The 19767-nt window shown below is 55.2% G+C and overlaps 1 protein-coding gene across 4 annotated transcripts in view; it reads right to left on the bottom strand.

Annotated features, from left to right (window-relative positions):
• Positions 1-1298: 1298 nt before the first annotated feature.
• DENND1A (DENN domain containing 1A) overlaps positions 1299-19767 on the bottom strand; it is a 541897-nt gene continuing 523428 nt past the window's right edge. For 3 of the 4 annotated variants that reach the window (XM_060154382.1, XM_060154383.1, XM_060154384.1), the window contains 2 exons: positions 5447-5702; positions 1299-4352 (listed from right to left, as the gene is read on the bottom strand). In XM_060154382.1, coding sequence (XP_060010365.1) covers positions 3162-4352; positions 5447-5702 — 1447 coding nt within the window. In that variant the 3' untranslated portion in view covers positions 1299-3161. Of the gene's footprint in view, positions 4353-5446; positions 5703-8462; positions 8592-19767 lie in introns of all 4 variants that reach the window. The other variant, XM_060154381.1, reaches the window with a different exon arrangement.

Raw genomic sequence — 19767 nt, 5'->3', positions numbered from 1 at the left:
GTCCGCTCTTTCACCTGCAGACCAGTCACCTCTCTAATGGCCGCTGGGAGGACTCGAGGAGGGCCTCGCAGGAAGCCCTCAGGGTTGTTTGCTGAGGCAGGTGCTTGGCAAATGCTGGCACTGTCTCTGGGTCGGGGCTGGTCCTGCGGACAGACACAGATGAAGGGAAGAACTGGCCGCTTTGCTTCCAGTCCCTTCCGTGGTGATGCCATCTCACTTGGATCTCTGATCTCTGAGGGGCACTTGCCTGAGGGCCTGGCCTCTGAGCTTCAGAGTCCCTTGGTCCCTGACCTGGAGATGTGCCCTTTGGTCCTTCCCATTTCCCAGGCCAGCGCCCCCTGTGCCAAGGCCAGGAGACCCCTTTCCACTTCTCGACTGGAGGTGGACTTTACCCATCTCCCCTAGGGGCCTCAGCCAGCTTCCAGAGGCACAGGAGTCAAATGTGAGGTGGAGGCATGTGGTGATGGAGGCAAGGGAAGGGGTGAGCGGGCTGAGACTGGGATGGGAAGGGCCCTGAACCCTAGGTTACGGGGCTTGCTTGGTCCTTATCCTGTAGGAGGTGGGACCACCTTTTCCCCCAACTTTCTCCCTGACTCTTGGAAAAGTGGGGGAGAAAACATCTGGTAGCAACAACTTAGCCCCAGCTGGTGCCTTGGTTAGTTTATTAAGTCAGAGATTTGGCAAACCTGTGTTCTTGCAGACTCCTAAGACAAGACATTCTGGGTGGAACCCCAATATATAAAAGCTGGGCTGTTCTTTTTTGTTCTTCTCTTGCTTCTAAGTGTTCTGGGTACCTGTCATTTTCAAGCGCAGCCCAGGGAGGGGGACACAGCCCAGGGAGCCGAGTGAAGGGCAGATGGGGGAACGGGGTGTGTCTAACACCCTCTCTGGGTGCTTGGTCCAGGTGTCCCTCCCCAGCACAGCCAATAGAGGTGCAGACTCCAGGCTCTGCCCTTGCTACTGAGAGGTCTGTGGGAGGAAAGCTCCAGGTGTCCCCTTGAACTTCTTTCCTGGAGCCTGGGTGCCTTCAACATCATTGGTGACCTGCAGCCCTGCTCCGTGGACCCGGCAGGCCTGTGCACACCTGTGACCCGTCCAGCCCCTGGGTCCTGCTTGTAAGAAGAAGGGGCTAAGCTGGGCTCAGAGGCCCGAATGGTAACAGGCTTAGGAGTGGGCCAGGCGTCAAAGCCTTCCCTGACTGCTCCAAGCCCGGCCTCTACCTCTGCAAACAGGGATGCTGAAGATGCCTGAGGCCTCGCCTCCCCGCAGAGCTTCCTCAGGACACAGGGATACCAGCCTTCTCCCCAAGAAGATTTTATTGAGCGCACACACACAATTCATCCTTGGATTTTCACATTCAGTCCAGCAAGTGGAGAGACAGCAGTGCTCATGTGAATGTGGAGCGCTTGCCACCAGGCCCCAGCAAGCCAGGGAGACCAGGGGCTGGGCTCCACTTCCCTGGGGCCACCTGGTACCTCTTGCCTTAGACTCTGCCCACTGGGTGGGCTACCCTATACCTGATGGGGCTCAGGGGTCTGCCCAGGGTGGATGGATCTGGAATCTCTACTGAAACACCTGAGTGTCCTAGAGGTGCCCACATGGCCCAGACATGACACGGCTCCCCCGCTTCCAGCAGCCAGAGGACACTGCCGAGATTTAGACAGAAGACTTGCCCGAGGGGCTCTGACTGACGGAGGAAGGGGCTGCGTGCTGGGCCAGCAGCTCTTCACACCCCGCGTCAGAGCAAACCTGAGGGGTGGTCTCCTAGCCCCTCGGATGCTGACCAGGCTCCCCGGGGTTACGAGGTCTCCGGGAACTCCCCTGCCCCGCCAGACACCCCTGAGACTGCATGTCTGACCATTCACAAATAGGAAATGAGAAATGAGGTCAAAATGCTCCCAATTTCCTGCATGTCTCAGATGGTTGTTTTCTTAAATGGTTGGGCCACATTTTAACTTGGTTTATTGAAACTAGTCAATTTCAAGATTCATCAAATCAATAAAGTAAAAAGGAAAAGAAAGATAAAAGAAACAATAACAAAACGTTTCAACTTAGCTTTGGGGATGCTGGCCTCCGGGGAAATAGGGAGGGGCGGCTCCAAGCCCTTCTCCTGCCCCCAGGCTGCAAGAAGTGCGAGAGGCCAGGCCCGCCCACTCCCCAGGGGCCTGGAGAGGGGCTCGGTGCCCTCCTGCCCCAAGCTGCCAGGCAGCTGGGACTCCTGCACCTCTGTGGTGCTAAGCCTGGTCTTCCAGTGGGAATGAGGGTGTCTGCTCCTCAACTCTGCCCCCTTAGACCCACTCAGCAAGAGGCCGAGTCCCGCTTGACAGTAACTCAAGACGAGGAGAACCTGTGGGGACCAGAGGGAGAGTGCGGGGCGGCAGCCTGACCCCTCCTGGTGCTCTCAGATTTACCTGTTGCCGTTTTGTGGTCTACAGATCAGAGTTGCTGGTGCTCTCGGGCCCCACGCAGGGCTGTCTGGGGCTTGCTTTGGCTACCGGGAGGGATTGCAAGGCTGCCTCAGCCCCCAAGTCCCTATCAAGCCAGAAAAACGAAGTTTGGGGGTTGGGGTGAAGACTCAGGAAAGAACGAGTGTGCATATTGCTAGAGAGGATTTGGAAATGCCTTGCCAGTAGCTCCTCCAGCCTGGGAGGGGGGTTCCTTACTGCAAACTCCAAACCATGTGCGTCTCGTGCAGACGAGCTCATGCCGAGGGCACTGCCAATGCCTGCGCCCATCAAGGTGGGGTGTGCAGGGCTGGGCTGCAGTTGGGGCAGGAGAACAGGGCTCAGGAGGACACATCCTGAGGCGGCGTGGGGCTCCTGGTGGGCAGTTTCCAGAAGGAAGCTGGGTAGGATGGGGTCTGGGGCAATCATCGGCCCAGATGACCTCTCTAGTGCAAAACCCAATCAGGGGTGCAGGGGAGGGGTGGTGGCAGGGCAGGACAAGTGCCCAGGAGCTGGGTTGATTCCCAGGCTGGAACTGGTGCCGTTCTCCAGAGATGGGCAGTGTAGAGAGGAGGAGGGGCAGCAGAGAGGGCTCCCAACCCTTCCCACCAGTAGAACCTGGACAGAAATAGCAGCAGGGGAAGCAGGGCCGGCCAGCCGCAGAGCTGCCGCAGTGGGCAGCCGGGCCTCAGCTCGCCCCCAGCACTCAGCGCCCGCTCACTCGAAGGTCTCCCACTGCTTCCTGAGCTGCTCCACTGAGCCGGGGGCTGGGGCCGGGCTCACATCTTGCTTGGTTTTCCGTAACAAATCCTCAAAGGGGTCTCTGGCCTCTCGTGGAGCAGATGGCTGCAGCGCTGGCTCCAGGCCCTGGGGGGCTCTGGGAGGAAGGAGTGGGGTGTCTCCAGGCCTTAGCGCCAGCCCTTGCTTGGCCTCGGCGGCCCTGGCACTTGAGCGGGCCAAGGGCAATGTTCGGATCCTTGAAGGGGTGACTGCTGGGGGACCCAGGGGCTGCAGGGAGTGGGCACCCATGGGCATCTGGCCAAAGAGGTTGGGCATGGAGAGGGCAGAAAGGTTGGGCTGAGACCTCTGTGGGGCACAGAAGCCAGAACTGGACAGCAGGAGGCTGGGGGCAAAAGCAGGCCCCAGGGAAGCAGGAGGGGCCCCAAAAGGCCCAGCTGGTGTGGAGACCAGGGGCATGGCAGGCAGTGTCGCTGGCACAGATGGGACAAAGGGGTTGAGTGATGGCTGTGGAAATGGGGTGGGGGTCCCCATGGGGGGGAAGCTAAACTGGGGAGTAAATGGGGTGGCTACATTTGGGGCTGTAGGACCTGGTGGAAGGGTACTGCCTGACCAGGCTGTGCTAAGTGGGTCCAGGAGGGCCAGCAGGGCATCACTGCCTGTGCCCGCAGCCTCCGGGGCCAGGCTGAGTGGCTGGAGCAGTTCGGTGGGGTCTTGGGGGGCAGCGCTGGGGTGGAGCCCGGGGATCGCGGCTGAGCCCAGGGCAGCCCACCTTTCCCGCTCCGCCTGCAGCCGCTCTGAGGAGAAGTCGCCGAGGGCAGTGCCGGCAGCCTGGAGCTTGGCCGGGCGGGCAGTGGGGGGCGGGGGCACGATGCCCAGCTCCGGGGTCTTCCTGCCCTGGGGCCGGGGGATGGTGATGCTGCCCAGAGTGGGGGTGGGCACCTCCTCCTTGTCGGTGGGGTTCAGGATGCCGTCCCGGTTCTGGGGCCTGCTGGGCAGGGCAGGGGATTTCCCAAGCAGGGCCGAGGGCTTCTCGGGGGAGGTGGCAGGAGGCTTGCTGGGGACGGCCATGTCGTCCTGGCCCAGGCTCCAGAGCTTGTTGTGTGGGTGGGCGAGCTTCAAGGCTCCCGGCATCCCACGGCTCCTCTCACTCCTGCCCAGGTCCAGCCTCTGTTAGAGGGAATGAGGGAGGCAATGACCACAGGCTGACCTGAGACAGACTGGCAGGCAGCATGTGCCCCTCCCCCCCCGCCCTCCTGTGTGCCAGGTGGACACTGGGACTGTGGTCCCGGGAATGTGGCTGACTAGTCCCTGGGACCCAGAGCAGTTGGGGGCTCGGCCCAGGTCGGCGGCAGAAAGCAAGCCCAGGTCTGTCTGCACTAGAGGCCGGGATTCTCTCACTGGGTGGCACAAAGGGCCTCCCGAGAAAGCTCTGTCTTTTCAAACCAGTGTTGCCAAGTAGTTTTAGGAAAAGGACTCCACCTACTGACCCTCTACTGGGGTGGCCCATTTTACTTTTCGAAGCGTGCGGGCACTTTCAACCACCCATTAGCCCAAGAGGGCAAGTGAGGCTCGGGGCCTGGGAGAAGGCACACTGGCTGGGAAGGAAATAGGAGGGCTGGGCTCAAGTCCCAGCTCTGCCACCTATAGGGCCCACGACCTGGGCGTCACATCCCTTCTCCTGGCCTGAGCTCCCTCGTGGGCAGCCTGGGAATAGCAATTCCCTGCAGAGGGGCAAGCGTGAATCATCAGATGCGTGGGAGCTCTGTGAATTCCACACTGTGACCCAAGGACTGCAGAGTCAGCAGCCCCCAGTCACAAGTGAGGAAACCGAGGCACAGAGAGGAGGTGTGCCTGACTGAAAGTCACAAGGAAGGTCAGGGGTCACATGCTAATATCCAGAGCCCAGGAACTTTGATTCACAGGCTCTCCAAGGAGGCTTGGTGGGGTTGGGATCATTAATCCCAGTTCCACCAGGGGTCATAGCCCTGCCCACCTCTGATGCATAAGCAGAAGTGGGGGGCAGATTTCCATCAGGCTCCAGCATCTTCTCCAGTGATCCCTGTGAGCGGGGCGGAGGGGGTGCGGGGGGGTCTGGCCATTGGCCGGCCTGGCAGGATTTGCAGTCAGTGACTCTGAGTGTTGGCTGAGGACCTCAGAAAAGTCGCTGTTTCTCCCTTGGTGTCTTTTACTGTCACATGGGGAAATCTACCTCATGTGCAGAAAGTACCCCCGCCAGCGCCCCCCGCCCCTCCCCAGCATACCTGATAGTCAAAGGTCCCCGGCTGCTCCCTCAGGTCTTTGGGGGGCCGAAGGTCCTCCAAGCTTTTGGCCTGGCCCAGCGGCTGCAGTGGGACCTCCATGTCGAGGCTGCTGAAGACGTCCTCCAGGAGGTCGATGCTGGCAGCCCGGTCGGGCGGAGCTGGGGTGGGGCCCACAGGCTCCCGCGCTCGCTGCTCAGGGCTCTCCGCCTCGTCTCCAGCGCTGTCTGACTCCTTGAGTGTCCGATATGGCTGCGGCCTGGGAGGAGGCAGAGCAGGTTGGATTCTCCTACTCAGAGCCTCCCCGGGAGGAGCAAGCAGCCCTCACCCCCGAGAACTTCCAGGCCTCGGGGAGCACGCCCGGGAGCCTTGGGAGAGGAGAGCTGTCCTGGGTCCCTGAGAGTGTAGGCGTCTGGGCAGCGGCACTCTGACAGACCTGGGCTGAACATGGCTTCTGTTCACTCAGGGACCTTGGGCAAGTTGCTCTGGCTCTAGCTTGCACTGGGGGGCCCACTTAGTTTCCTCCAAACCACAGGACCCACCGCAGAACTGGCTAGTGGGCTCACACGCCATTCACACAAGGCGTGAGGAATAGGACACGTCTGGAGAGGGAACAGGCAGGAAGACTCAATCCTGAGCCCACTGTCTGCGCTCCCACCCCTGCAGCAGGTCCTGGGAACAGCTCGTGGGAACTGAGCTGGGGGAACTCTCCCCAGGGAGCTGCCCAGTGCACCCCAGGATCCTCAGTGGGGAACCATCTGGGCCTCAGCCTGTGCAGACCTCAGTTCCAGCCCTGGTGCCATCTCTTCCTGTGGGACCTTGGGCAAGTCACCACCTCTCTGAGCCTCATACGCTCCCCCATTCCAGGCTGCACTCCCCTGCAGCTGGTGGTGGAGACTACATGAGCAAATACAGTGCCTGGTGCCCAGCAGGCATGCTGAGGCTGTTAGCAGCATTCATGCACCAAAACCTTGCAGTCAACCAGGTGCAGGTGACACAGGGTGCCTCTTGCTACCCCTTCTCACAAGCCTGAGCCCCGGGGTACCTGGAGAACGCTGCCCAGACCTCTAGTGGAGCCCGGGCCAGAGCAGCATCCCACCTCCTCCAACCATGAGGCTCTGGCTCCTGGGTCAGGCAGAAACTGCCCACGGCTCTGGTAAAGTGGGGGAAGGGTGCCACCTACTGGTCCTGGAGGCCCACTTGCACGAACCTGGGCAGGGGACAGTTGGCAGAGGGAAGGGGCTCAACTAACAGCCCTGACTCTTGGCAAGGACTGCATCAGACTGTACTAACTCCCTGAAGCCACACAGGCAGCCCACGAAGTAGGACTCACACCCCCCACTTTATAGATGAGGAAACTGAAGCTCAGAGAGGCTAAGTAATGGAACGTATGTCACACAGCACCTGGCAAGAGATGGAAATGGAAGCCAAGTATGAGAGACTTCTGAAGTCTCTCACTTGTTCTGACTAAGCCATCTGACCAAGCTCCTTTGACCAAGTTTGAACACAGTGAAGGAGATAAAGAAAAGCCAGTGTGCTTCGTAGTTAAGGAAGTAGAGTTCTTTAGAAGGAACCCATTTTGCTTTGAGTTAAGAGGGCCACTTCCCTTTTAAACACACACAAAAGCCTATGCTTTTCATAGATCGTGGCTCAGGAAGTGAGCATTATTTTAAATAATTAAGGCATCAATTAATTTAAAAAGAACGTGACCTGCTGGACTCCGTGGTGGGAGAGTCCTTGGACATTACCTGTGTGGGTGCCTTTACCTGCAAGGTGATTTTCAGTTGATACATGGATGAACTTTTCTTATTCCAATGATGCTATCTTTACTTTAATTAATAAAAGAAATAACATATATTAAGCCTATGATACCATGAATATTATTGCTTAGGACGAGGCTTCTCTTCTAGTTTTAAAGAATAAGATTCACTGTACAGACCAGGTGGCATTCCAAGCTTGGGCAACACTGGCTTAGGCCACTGCTCTAGGTGAGGACATCAGGAGGGGACTGACTTGCCCGTGGTCACAGGTGAGCTGGTGGCAGAAAGGGCCAGGACCCTCCTCCCCTGGGGGGCGGGCAGTGGCAGGAGCAGAGCTGTTGGGTTTATCAGGTGCCCCGAGGAACTCACAGGCCCAGCCTCGGGGGAGAGACTGGGAGCAGGGAGATGGTGAAGGGGGCTGGGAGGGGGAAGGTGGGGGAAGAGTCCTTCTTCTATAATCTGGCTGTAACGGTTTACTCCCCGAAGGGTTGCTGTGTGTGTTCAGCAATGGGCAGTTCCCTTCCCCTAGAGGCTTCCATTAAAAACACCATGCAAACAAATACACACAGAACCAAAGCTGTCCCTTTGCTCAGTCCCAGCCCTGAAAAGCCTGTGCGTGGAGAGGCAGGAATTGCAAAGAAAGGGCGGCCACCAAAGCCCAATTCCAGGGGCGGCTGGATCGTGGTGAACCTTCTTTTTCTTTCTTTCTTTATTGCAATTTGTAATTAGAAGAAGGCTTAGGCTATAAATAATAATGATAAAAATTATCTTGAAGTCAGGCAGGTCAGTAAAACCTTTGGACATGCCAGCATTAATACATACATTCCTCATCGGTAACGTTGTTTGAAAACTTAAAATCTGACGCTCCATCTCCATGGCTTTCCAAGATGTGCTGAGATAAAGGAAGACTCGGGCAGCAACAACCAGGCCAACTGTAGCTGAAACCGCAGCCACCAATTCCGTTAACAGCCAAGTGCATTTTCCCCAAAGGAATGAGACCCATGCTGCTGTCTCACACCTCTAGAGCCCAGTCACTCTTGTCACCTCACCCCATGGTCACAGCCCCCATGGGGCTGGCAGAATGACGCCCTGAGAGGAGGCACACAGAGGGGGCGTCCGTCCTGCAAGCTGGCACCGGAAGGCAGCAGCCCCAGACCCCCTCCCCACACACAAGCGCAAGCTGGCCACCCCCAGCCCTCCAAGTGGCCCCGGAGAGTCACCAAGCCGAGCTCAGGGAAATGGAAGAAGGAAGGAGAGACCATTCAAAGGGAGCGGAGAAGAAAAAGCTTTCGGTGAAGCCAGAGCTCGGGCCCTCTTCCCGCTGGCATTCATCGTCAGAGGAGTCTTCGGAGAGGAAGACAGCATAGTGTCGCAAGGGCTTTACGAGGCTGGGGCGGAGGAAGACAAGAGAGAAAACAGTTAGGAGGCACCTCGGGACTCCACGTGGCGGGGTGGGAAGGAGGCCTGAGGCTCCGCACCTGACCCTGGCCTCCCTCTGCCGGCCGGGGAGAAGGCTGCCTGGAGAAGGCCTGACGGGCCCCACAGTGAGGAAGCTGGTCCCGAACAGAAAAGAAACTGGGTTTGCCACCTGTGTCAAGAGCCTTAAATGCATCTATGACCTTGTGATTCCACTTCCATTTAGATAACCCCAATGTAGCAACAAATTATGCACAAAGATGTTCATTGCTGCTATGTTTATAAAACATGAGACCACCTGAACTTCCGCAGTGGGGATCTGGTGAGGTGAATTATGGTATGGTTGGCTGAAGAGTATCCTCCCATTAACTATAATGTTTATAAAGAAAAATCTACAAGCCAGGATGCAGAATTGCAGTTATACTGCATTCTCTCTCATCTGCTTATGGAAAAATGCACAGAAAAAAGACTGGAAAGGTATGTGTCTAAATGTCAACAAAAGCTAGGGGACCCATGTCCCCTGCATTGGAGAAGCCACTGCAGTGAGAAGCCCACGCACCACAACAAAGAGTAGCCCCTGCTCGCCGCAACTAGGGAAAGCCCACTCGCAGCAACGAAGACCCAAAGCAGCCCCCCAAAATAAATAAATAAATAAATTTAAAAAGCTAGTGGATTATGGATTTTTTCCCCTCTGCCAAATTTTATTTTTGTGTCTTCTCCGTTTTCTCCAATGTGCATATCTACTTCAATAATCAGGAAAAAATAAAAAATAAAAAAGCTCAAGAAGAAAGTGAGCCATGTGGAAGGGCACTCGCGAGAAGGCCCTTTTCTGATTAGCGGCCGCTCTCTGGAGTCTCCCTCAGATGCCTCTTCAGAGAGTCTTTTTCATCTGTGATGTGGAAATTAAATATTCATTGTTATAAAAAATACATCTCCCTTGTCAGCCACCTGTGAGCTCTACCTCTATAAACACAAACACATACACAGCCCAGAGAAACTCCACGCCAGCTTTTATGAATTATACACTGACCAGGGCCCGCGAGAGGTGTGTGCTTGGGAGAGGGGAGCTGGACCCCGCAGCCCCTGGTTCAAATCCCGGCCCCATGGCTGCTGCTCCGGCACGCGGCTGGGGAGCAGGCAGCCCACGCCTCTGCCCTGTACAGCGGGCTGGACGCACACCGAGGATCCCAGGGGCAATGGTGAACTTTGGGGAGGTGGGTGGGGTAGGAGACACAGGGGTACCTGATGGGGGGCTATCTCCTCTCCCCTCCACCCCCAGCCAGAGCAGTCTCCTTTCTTTGCCTTATATGATGCAATTCCTTTCCGGTTTCATTTCAGGAAGAGGAAACATGTCCAAAAAAGTGCATGGGAACCAGGGCTGGAGAGTAAGTGAGGGACAGCAGCTCTCCCTGTGGGGATTGGGAGAGTGGATTGTGACCGGCTGCTGCTATGGTCCACCATCACCAGTCATAAGCCAGTTGTTACCCAAATATACGCTGCCCTTTTAAAAGTGGAACCAAAGCTGGCGCCCAGGGCTGTGAGCTCCCCAGCACCGTCACACCTGAACCCTTCATTTCCTCGCATTGTCCCTGGAAGTTAGCCAGGCAAAGACTTTTGTCCTCTTACTGAAGGGGAGGTTGAGGCTCAGAGAGGGGAAGCCACTTGCCCAGGGGCTGCACAGGGAGGTCACAGCGTTCCTCTCCTCTCCCAGGCTGCCTTGCTGCGTGTCAGGGACAAGACATATCTCAGCCTGTCCTGGACTGGCGGGAGCATGGCCTAGGAGGCTCATTCTCCTCTGAACTCAGGAGAGAGGGTGGGAGGATCTGACCTGCAGAAACATGCCCTGGCCAGCACAGGGGCTAGGCTGCCCGGTTCCTGCCTCGTCCACCGGGACATAAAACAAGGCCCAGCAGGAGGGCCACTGGAATCCTGTTCTGAATCACAGCCCTGACCTCATCACTCTCCCGCTTCACACCTGCAAGCCTGCTGCTCTGAACTGTGGCTTCGTGCGGTGGGTAAAATGTCAGCGGTACTAATGTTCAGGTCTGTCTGGAACGACTTACACGTCTGTTTAAAAGTTTGGGGGACCTGCTCTCACTCGCCAGCCCTGGACTGTTCTCCCGAGCAGGGGGCAGGCACCCTGCCTCAGGCTGCATTCCGGGGAGCTCGTGGAACACACTGGGTGGGCGGGGTGAGGGTCGCCAAGTCCAAGCTCCAAGCAGGGCAGACACCGTGCTTTGCGCCTGGCCCCGCCCACCTCTGTGTTCCTTCCCTGCCACCTCCTGCCACCTGCCCTTGCCTTTGCCTGGTGCACTGATTGCCCTTGGCCTGCAAGACTCAGCTCAAACCGCACTCCTACAAAGCTTTCCTGGAGCTCCCAGCAGAGTTTTCTCCCTAGATAGAGCTGGCTTCTCCTCGGGCTGCGTGGTTTAGCGCTTCGTTAATACAGTTGAACCTCTTGCAATTCTACTTCTGAGTGGAGGTCCTCGAGGGCAGGGGCCCTGGCACGTTCTTCTTTCTCTCCCCACCCATGGCACAGCGTTAGTGCAGAGGAAAGTTTGCTAAGGGAATGACTGGAAGCCAGTGTACTGGAGAGACTAGGCCCCGCACACGCCAGCTTCACCCCTCTTCTGGATCCCCGCCGGGCACATGCCCCTTTCCTCAGCTCGTGGCTGCAGTATAAGAGGGTCCCCCCTCTGGTGTGGAGCAAAGGGAGCCTCCTACACTGTTGGTGGGAATGTAAATTGGTGCAGCCACTATGGAGAATGTTATGGAGGTTCCTTAAAAAACCAGAGTTGTCAAAAAAACCCACAAAAAAACTAGAGTTGTCATGTGATCCTGCAATCCCACTCCTGGGTATATATCCAGAGAAAACTCTAATGTGAAAGGACACATGCACCCCAATGTACATAGCAGCACTATTCACAATAGCCCAAGACATGGAAGCAACCTAAATGTCCATCGATAAATGAATGGATAAAGAAGATGTGATACATATATACAATGGAATATTACTCAGCCATACGAAGGAATGAAATGATGCCATTTGCAGCAACATGGATGGACCTAGAGATTATCGTACTAAGTGAAGTAAATCGGACAGAGAAAGACAAATACCACATGATATCACTTATATGTGGAACCTAAAATATGATACAAATGAACTTATTTACAAAACAGAAACAGACTCGCAGACACAGAAAAACTTATGGTTACCAAAGGGGAAAGGGGGTTATAAATCAGGAGTTTGGGATCAGCAGATACAAACTACTACATATAAAACAGATAAACAACAAGGTCCTACTGTATAGCACAGGGAACTATATTTAATATCTTGTAATGAACCATAATGAAAAAGAACATGAAAAAGAATACAGACCTGTAGAACGGGACCACGTCTGGGGGTGAGCGTGTTAGGTATATTGGGGCAGGTGGGAGTCTCAGAAAAATGCTTAAAATAATATCCACAAGTAGGCACTGTGCCACGGGCTTCACACAGGTTATTTCTACCACTCCCCCCAGCAGGAAGCAGAAAGGCGTCGCTGTACAGATTTTAAGAGGATGAGACTGTCATTAGTCCGTCCATCCACCTGTCCGTCTGTTCATCCACGCACCCAACCGAGAGGCACCTCCCGCGTGCTTGTAGTGAGCAGACCCAGTCCTAGCTGAGCACTTCATGGTGAAGAGGAGAGGTGTGAAGAGGAGAGGTGTGACCAAGCCACCCAGCCAGGAAGTGATGAGTCCAGGGTCCTCTCTTTCCTGTCCTCTGGGCTGGTCGTAGATGTGTATGAGGGGGACCCACACCTCTGCTTGGGTCAAACTGAATGAGGCTTTGGGTGGCCCTCAAATCCATCTTGAATGCCTTTCCAACACCCATCCAAGCACAGCCCCCTCCTCTGGCTTTGACAAGTAAGCAGAGAGCACAGCTTGGCACGTTAGCTGAACGCCAGGAATGTCTGGATTCACACAAGAGCAAAGAGCCTTTGTGCTGGACTGGACCTTGGCTTCATCAGCTCAGGCTGCTGCACCTCCCATCACTTTCAAAATCCAGTGCCTCCCACACGCGAGATCACGGAGGGCGCTTGGGGGTGAGGTGGGGGGAGACAGGGAGCCTCACTTTACAGCTCACCATTTTCCTCTCCAGACAGCTCTTCTGGCCAGGCCAGGCTGGTCGGGCAGTCTTGACTTCAAGAAGAGGTCCAGGGTGTCTCCTGGATACACCATCTGTCTCTCAAGAGTGATGAAACACCCAGATGAGAACTCTGCCATGTGGTTTGATCAGAGTTTCTTCAGGTCCAGGCTTTGGACCACACGGATAAGGATGATGACACGAGCAGTATTTCCTAGTGTTGGGCTAAATGCTGTCCGTAAAGTTTCTGATTAATTACTCATCACATCCTCATTTTTCAGATAAAGCAGCCAAGGCTCAGAGAGGGGGAGTCACTTGCCCAGTGTCACACAGAAGTTAAGGGTAGAGCATGGAATCCAGATATGCCTAACTCTGAACCACTATGCGATCCTGCCTCTTCAGTTCTGTGGACCCGAAACGGTGAAATAGGGTGTTTCCCCTTCCGCTTTTGATAAAAGGTGAGATTTCAAAATGAACTTATTTAAATTCAGCTGCTCATGTTCTCCCATGAAACATACAGTCAGATATTTGTCAGAGACAAAGGACGAACCGTCGAATATGTCCAGGTTTAAATTTTTTATTACTTAAGGCAGAATATGAAAAAAAAAAGCGCGTACCTCTTCCCTCATTAACCCAATTCAGCTACTACCCTGCAGTCTGCCACCCACCACTTGCCTGGATTTTATTATACACAAAGAGCTGTCTGTGAAAAGGCAGGTTGTGGCGAACTTGGCTACCCAGCAAGGACTGCCGGAGTCTCGGCGAGAAAGAAAGGCCCGCTGTCCATCACGTTCAGATCCCATCACCTCCCACGGCTGCTCCCGCCTCTGCCCACCTCATCTCGGCACGGAGTTCCCATGCAGATGACTCCCCGAACCCTTTCTAATGTTTGGTTTAACATGTCGCCGGCTAGTGTGCGCGTGTGACAGTGGTGACAGGCGCGGCTGTTCCTTTTTAAATACCATGTCAGAGACACGGCGTCAGGAAGCGGGGACGTGCTCTGTGGCTCTCTGCCGTGCCGGGATCGCACAGGCTTATTTTTTAATGAGGAAGATCTGCATCTCGAGAGTTTTTTTCATGTGTCACATCGCGTGGACAAATCAGCAGCACGTCACGCTGGCCCAAAATGAAATGCTGACAAATGTAGATATTTCAAATTTAATTGACATTTAAATGTACTTGAGATAAAGAAGGGGAAAAAGTCAGCAGGGACTTGGTCTCCAGAGGTAACGAGGGGAGCTGGTGATCATTTTTAAAAGGATCATTTCACTCCTGCACAAAGGATCTTTACTTTTAAATGTCTCGGCCGCTCTGGCCTCCCTTGATTACAGGGCTCCTGTGGGGCTGACAGGCAGGGACAGGCCCCTGGACGAGGCCCGTCTGTCCAGCCTTCCACCAATCCCCACGTGCCAGCCAGATGACCTCAGGAAAGTCATTGTACCTCCCTGAACCTCAGTTTCTTAGCTGCAAAATGGGGACTCTATAGCCCTCCAGTTAGTCTTACCACAAAAGTTGAATGAAAATATTCGTAAAGGGCTTTGCACAGTGCCCAGTGCCTGTTCAGTTACTACCCAGATGCCACAGTCACCTGCCAACAAATAAACACTGGGCCGCTTCACCCTGAGCAGAGTCTCCCCTAGGTGTTCAAGGACAAATAGGGTGGTCCCTGCTTTCAAAGACCTTCCCAGTCAAAGTCACCGGTCCCCAGCTGGGCATGTCACAGCACATCAGAATGATCTGCGAGCACCCCCCGCCTAGACACGCCGCCATGCCTCACCTCCAGCACCACTACACAGGGCTGACACTCTAGAGCACACCTTAGCACGTGCGTGGGCTAAAAACAGAGAAAAAGCGTCTGAAGCAAGTCAGAGGGGTCTCTGGGGGAAACAAGCTTGGTGCAGGACCCACGGGGGACGCTCCAGAACTTGCACTGGAGCTATTCCCTGTGTGGCCTGGGGCCAGGCTGGGACTGTGCCCAGGGAGGAAGGCCTGATGACGGATGTGGGAACCTGTTGGACGTGGGATCTCTGTACTCAGCAGTATGTGAATGTCTACTTAGAACAGTAATGAGAGACTCACTGCTGTAATGAGCCGTGATCACCAATGAGAAGGCGCCTTCCTGTCACATGGACTGGTCCAGAGGGGATGGGCGAGTGTGAGGCCAGGTCCTGCCCACCCTGCTAGGGACTTGCTCTGCCACAGTGCAGTGGTGGGCGTGCCGGGCTCAGGGGCTGCTGGACAAGCCTCCATTTGGGAGGTGACATGGGGCTTTTAATCTGAGTCCAGCAGAGGCCGCACAATGGCCTGGAGGTGTCTCCGTGGAGGAGGGGGCACAGGGGCTTGAGGCTGGGGTGGGGTTTCAAGAGAAGAGGCAGGCAGGGTTGGCAGGGACCGGCTGGAGGAGGGCCTCCCCCCAGCGTGAGGGCTGAAGGCTACGTGCGAGGTCAGGGGGTGATGGGGGGCTCAGCTGCCCTGATCTCTGTCTCTTGGATTGGTGGTGCCCTTTGCCTTTGCAACCTTCGTTCATCTATCCATTTATTTATCAACCCATCTCTGTCTGTCTGTCTGTCTATCTTCCTTCCTTCCACAGAGATCACTAGTGTCGACTTCCCCTGTCCACACCCACGCCCAGCAGGCTGAGAAGCCTTTCCCAGGCGCTGGGTGGACACTCACGTAGGCGCAGAGGTCTGGCTTCACTTTCCCACCCTTCATGCCCTTTGCTGGAGGGAAGACGGGGAAGGGGACACCTTGGGGGCACTTTCCCTACCTGGAAGAGCAATTGTGTAGATTGTGAGGAACAACTGCCCCTCACCCCAAGGACAGCCTCTGCCTGCTGAGGGCCAAAGTCTTTTCTAGGGACCGTGGCAGCAGTCGGTGGGGGCGGCTGGTGAGAAAGCAGTGGACACAGACGCGGGACCCAGCAGACCCTGGTATCTGTGCTGCACCCAGGGCAGGTCACGGCACCCGTCAGAGCCTTGGTTCCCCCGTGGCTGAATGGGCTAACAGTGCCTTCACTATGAAGACTTCTGGGAAGCAGGGGAGGTTCACCAAGATGACATATATCGAAGTACCGGGCCTGAAACAGGCACTTGGGAAATGGTGACGTGAAATCTGGAATGGGGAGGGTGCTTGTTGGGGTGGCGAAGCCTTTCAGAGGAGAATGAGCTCAGTGACACCCTGAGGATGGGGCACCTCTTCTGAGGGCTTCCTGAAGGCTTGGCTTTCCAGCTGGAACTAACTCGCCCTACTGTGACAGCTCCTGGGAGAGTCCCTCCTTCCAAGCAGCAGGCAGAAGTGGTGGAGACGAGGAGGTCCTGTGTTTTCCTGGGCTGCTGCACATCCCCGGAGGCTCTGCGGCAGCTCCTGCTTTTCCAGTCTGAGCTCAGGCTCCACGCCTGGCCTCTGGCTTGGCTTTGTCTCCGGGGCCCGAACCCCACCGTTGGAGAGGGGAGGGGGCCCGAGTCAGGTCAGGCGCCTCTCACCTTGTTAACTGGGTCTGTGCCCTTCTGCTTGGTGTCCTGGCGGCTTGCCAGGGGGTAGTGCCCAGACAGCTGCCCCTACCCCCTGGGGCTCAGGGCCCGGCTGGCATCTTGGAGATTTGCTCCTGGGGCTGATCAGTTTCTGGCTCTCACAGGGCCAGGCTGGGCACGTGCTGGTAGCTTCAGATTCACATCCGATCACACTTGGCTCATAGTAGGTGCTCTTTACGTACTTGCGGTTGTTAACTGATACCCTCCCCCATCTCCAGGACGCTAGGCTGTAAGCTGCTCTCAGTGATTCCTTTGTTCACTCATTCAGTAAATGTCCCTGAGCAGAGCTGGGCCAGGCTCTGGTCGGGGAGTTGAAGAGTCAAAGCTGAAGGTCACACAACCCTGCCCAGCTCATAGGCTACCGGGGTGGGCAAGCGTGTGTGGGTGCGCGCGGGTGACGCACAACGTGGCAGGTCACGGCTATGCCAGAAGTCCCAGGCATGGTGACCCTGCGAGGAGGGAGCGTGCAGCTCGTGGCGGAGGTGTTGGGGGGAGTGTCAGACTGGTGAGGCCGCAGCACCCACTGCTGCTGGGGATGCTAGTGTGGCTCCCGTGGGCAGTTTCCCAAATTGTGTTCTTCGAGATGTTAACAGGCATTGCGTTAAAAAAAAAAAAAGGAAGGCAAAGAGACTTGCCCACGGTCTCAGACTGGCAGCTGGTGGGCCAGGGTGCTGCCCAGATCTGCGGACGCCCAGCCAGGCCTGCGCACCAGGCCCCCACCCTCGGGCAGCTCTGGGTCTGTGCAGGAGGGAGAGGGGTCCGGCTGTGACCCTCAGCCAGGGGGCTGTGCTGAGCGCAGGTCCCGAGGAGGCTGGGGCTGGGGGAAGTGGGGGTGGAGCAGCATGTCATCTCCTGCCAGCGCATGTGTGCAACCAGCATGAAGAGGTACAATTGCAAAGTGTTCTGAGACCTGGTCTCTGGGCAGAGCTCCCACTAAATGCTTCTGGCAGCTTCTTCTGATCTTATTTTAATCTTCTGGGGCTTTGGGTGCTGGGGTCACGCAGTGCAATTCAGATGCAGAGCAGATTCTCCAATTCCTGAGGAGTGTGGGCTGGCCGTTTGGCGCACACACAGCCTGCCCAGGCAGCGCAACCTGCAGACGTTCTCCTTGGCCAGAAGGATTTCTAATGCCAGCCACACGTTCCTCTGGGTCTCCCAGATGCAGATTCCCAGGGAGTCCACAGTTCTGACGGGAGTGTGAAGTGGTACAATTCTTTCAGAAAGTTATTTAGTAACAGGGGGCAGAAATCTGCCTATAAGACGTTAAGGGTTGGCCTTTGGCGTTAGAGGCGTTTGAAGCTCAGCTCTGCCACTAACTAGTTGTGTGACCAAGGGCGGTGACCACCTCTCAGAGTGGCAGCTACTTCTATAAAATAGAGCTAATGACACCTACCCCCGCCCCCAGAGTTCTTGTGAGGATTTAACAGAACAACATACGTAAAGTGCTCAGTTAATGGTAGTTGTTCTTACGATAACGTAAAACTAGGAAAAAACTTGGAGAACAAGGACATTCACTTAGGCATTTTTCACAGTTGTGAAAACCTGGAACAATCTACAAATCCCATAAAAGGAGCGCGGTCAGGCAGACCACACACGTACACACAGTGAGATCTTCTGTGGTCACCACCAATGGGGCTTACAAGGACATGAGGCAAGTCTGTGCTGTGGGATATTGCAAGGAAGCTGGCAGCTCTGCAAAATATATCTAGAAAAAAGACTGGACAGGAGTCTGCAGAAATGCTAGTACACTGTTGAGCTGAACTAGTGGGATGAATGAACTTGTCTCTTCTCCCTAACTTCCAGCCTGCCTATAAGGCTATTGGGTTATTTTTAAAAACAAACAAAATTACTGGAAAAGAGCATGTTTTTGCATGCCTCTGGCCAGGGAGGTGACAGGGCAGTGGCTTACCGGCCCCTGGTGGCTGAATCTGGACCTTTCTCACTTAGTACAACGGACTCCAAATAACCAGCCTGCAGCCAGTCAGGACGCGGGTGACTGGAGGGTGTTCTGTGCGCCACCTTTAGAGGACAAGGTGTGCATTGCAAGAGCTCGGGCTCTGCAGCGGGCTGGGACTGGGCACGTCTCAGATCCACACTGAGTACAAGCCCCGTCACCATTAGGACTTGGAAGACAGCCCTACCCTTCTGGGTTATTGCGAAGATTAAAGAAGGTGGAGGCTGCTTGTGACTACCTCCCTCCCAACTCTCATGGCAGTGAAAGAGTGAAAGAGAGAGGCACCTGGGGACCAGTAGGTCACCCCCCAGCCCCCCACCCCCGCCTTTGGCCTCTGTCTGCTCGCTGTGTGTGGTCCTGAGGGGCGGGCAGTACTTAGCACAGCACTGCCTTTTAGGGCTTGCTGTCGGCTCTTTCAAAGTCTCACATTCGATGAAATACAGGGAAATTGCCCTATATCTAGTAAGCCAAAGGGAAGATAAGCTAGGGCCTGGCAGCCATGCACGCTCCCGCTGAAATAACCAAAGCCCACCTTTAACAGGTGGGGAGCTGTGACCTCACCGTGCCCGCTGCAGCCGCCATCGTCCTCACCACTCAGAGTAGCTCATAGTCATAATTAGGTTCTTAACAAAATGCCTGGATGCTGAAGAAGAAAGGGCCAGGCCCTCCCCACTTTCCAGTCCTGAGACCTTGGGCAAGTTATGGAAAGTCTCTCTCTGAGCCTCAGTTTCCCCATCTGTTAAATGGTAAAGCTACCACCTACCCTTCATGATCTTAAGCGATGTTCAGTAAATGTTACTTCTCTTTCCTTCCCCAGATAGGAACACTCAGGCACCAGGGAACACTGCCTCCTTGGCAGGAAGAGGACTGAACAGCTCTGGTTCCCAACCCCAGGGAACCTCCCCCAGAGAGGAAGGTGGTTCTCAGGACACAAAGCTGTCTCCCTGGGCAAAGCCAGGAGAACAATGGACCCCCATGGACAGCAGAGTGCAATGGAGAGAATGAAACTGAGCAGCGTTTGGAGGCCTGGCCATGCCGCTTTCTAACTGGATGACCCTGGAACACTGGTCAATACATTTTCTGAGCCAGCGTTCCTGTTCTGTGGAAGGGACGCCTAAGAGGACCTAGAACACATGAGGTGCTCCACTGTACTCACTGCCACCTGGCTTCTGACCCACAGCCCGAGCTGCCTGATTCCTCCTAACCCCAACTCTTACCCCAGGGGATCCTCGGGGCATACCATCAGCCCTGTTCTGAATAATAATGTAAGTAGCTAATACTTCTTGAGGAGAAGTAGTCACTGAATATTAATTAGCTAACGTTAACAGAAAAACAGAGGGAATGTTTTCCCCAGAAGTCTTTGTAAATTGTTCTTCCAATTGCTATCACATGGTTTTGAGGGGCTAGGACACCTACCTTCCACTGGGGAAGAAAATGTGACATGGGAAAAATTTCTTTCTGGGAAAATACAAGTCAAAATAAGTCGGCACTGGGATTCCCTTTGGGGCCTCCTTTAAAAGTCCTAAGAAGCTCAC

This window comes from Lagenorhynchus albirostris, chromosome 7 (assembly GCF_949774975.1).
Source record: "Lagenorhynchus albirostris chromosome 7, mLagAlb1.1, whole genome shotgun sequence".
Taxonomy (NCBI): domain Eukaryota; kingdom Metazoa; phylum Chordata; class Mammalia; order Artiodactyla; family Delphinidae; genus Lagenorhynchus; species Lagenorhynchus albirostris.
Note: the sequence above shows the minus strand (reverse complement) of the source record. Positions and strands in the feature narration are given on the sequence as shown.